A 368-nucleotide genomic window follows, 5' to 3' on the forward strand; every position below is an offset into this window, starting at 1 on the left:
AAAAATTGACACTTAAGACTGGTTTTGTGGTCCAGGGTCACATATGTATCTTTAATGTATCGTATCGTTGGCTGTGCATCGAGATGCGTATCGCATCGGCCTCTGTTACGGAGATGCACATCCCTAATGTGTATATACCTTAAGTATAAACTAAAACATTTCACTTCATGCTTCTTTGTAACAGAAACCATCGCCCATGTTGAAAATGGTGCCACCACAGACCAGCAGTTCACAGAAGAGTCAATAGACTTGGCCTCCAATTCCGTTGCCCCCCGACCCCCCGCACTAAGGAGCACGTCTGAGTATCACACCCCGGCCGGAAGCAGCCCGCACTACCCCCCTCACCCCCCACCCCTCCGCCGACTCTC

The 368-nt window shown here is 50.3% G+C and overlaps 1 protein-coding gene across 1 annotated transcript in view; it reads left to right on the top strand.

Moving 5' to 3' along the window:
* Positions 1-368, top strand: part of scml2 (Scm polycomb group protein like 2) — a 26,212-nt gene that overhangs the window by 22,586 nt on the left and 3,258 nt on the right. The window contains exon 12 of the mRNA XM_016489962.1: positions 185-368. This exon is cut by the window's right edge and continues 17 nt beyond it. Within this exon, the coding sequence (XP_016345448.1) occupies positions 185-368 (184 nt within the window). The remainder of the gene's footprint in view (positions 1-184) is intronic.

Source organism: Sinocyclocheilus anshuiensis, unplaced genomic scaffold (assembly GCF_001515605.1).
Source record: "Sinocyclocheilus anshuiensis isolate Anshui unplaced genomic scaffold, SAMN03320099.WGS_v1.1 scaffold1154, whole genome shotgun sequence".
In the NCBI taxonomy this organism is placed as follows: Eukaryota; Metazoa; Chordata; class Actinopteri; order Cypriniformes; family Cyprinidae; genus Sinocyclocheilus; species Sinocyclocheilus anshuiensis.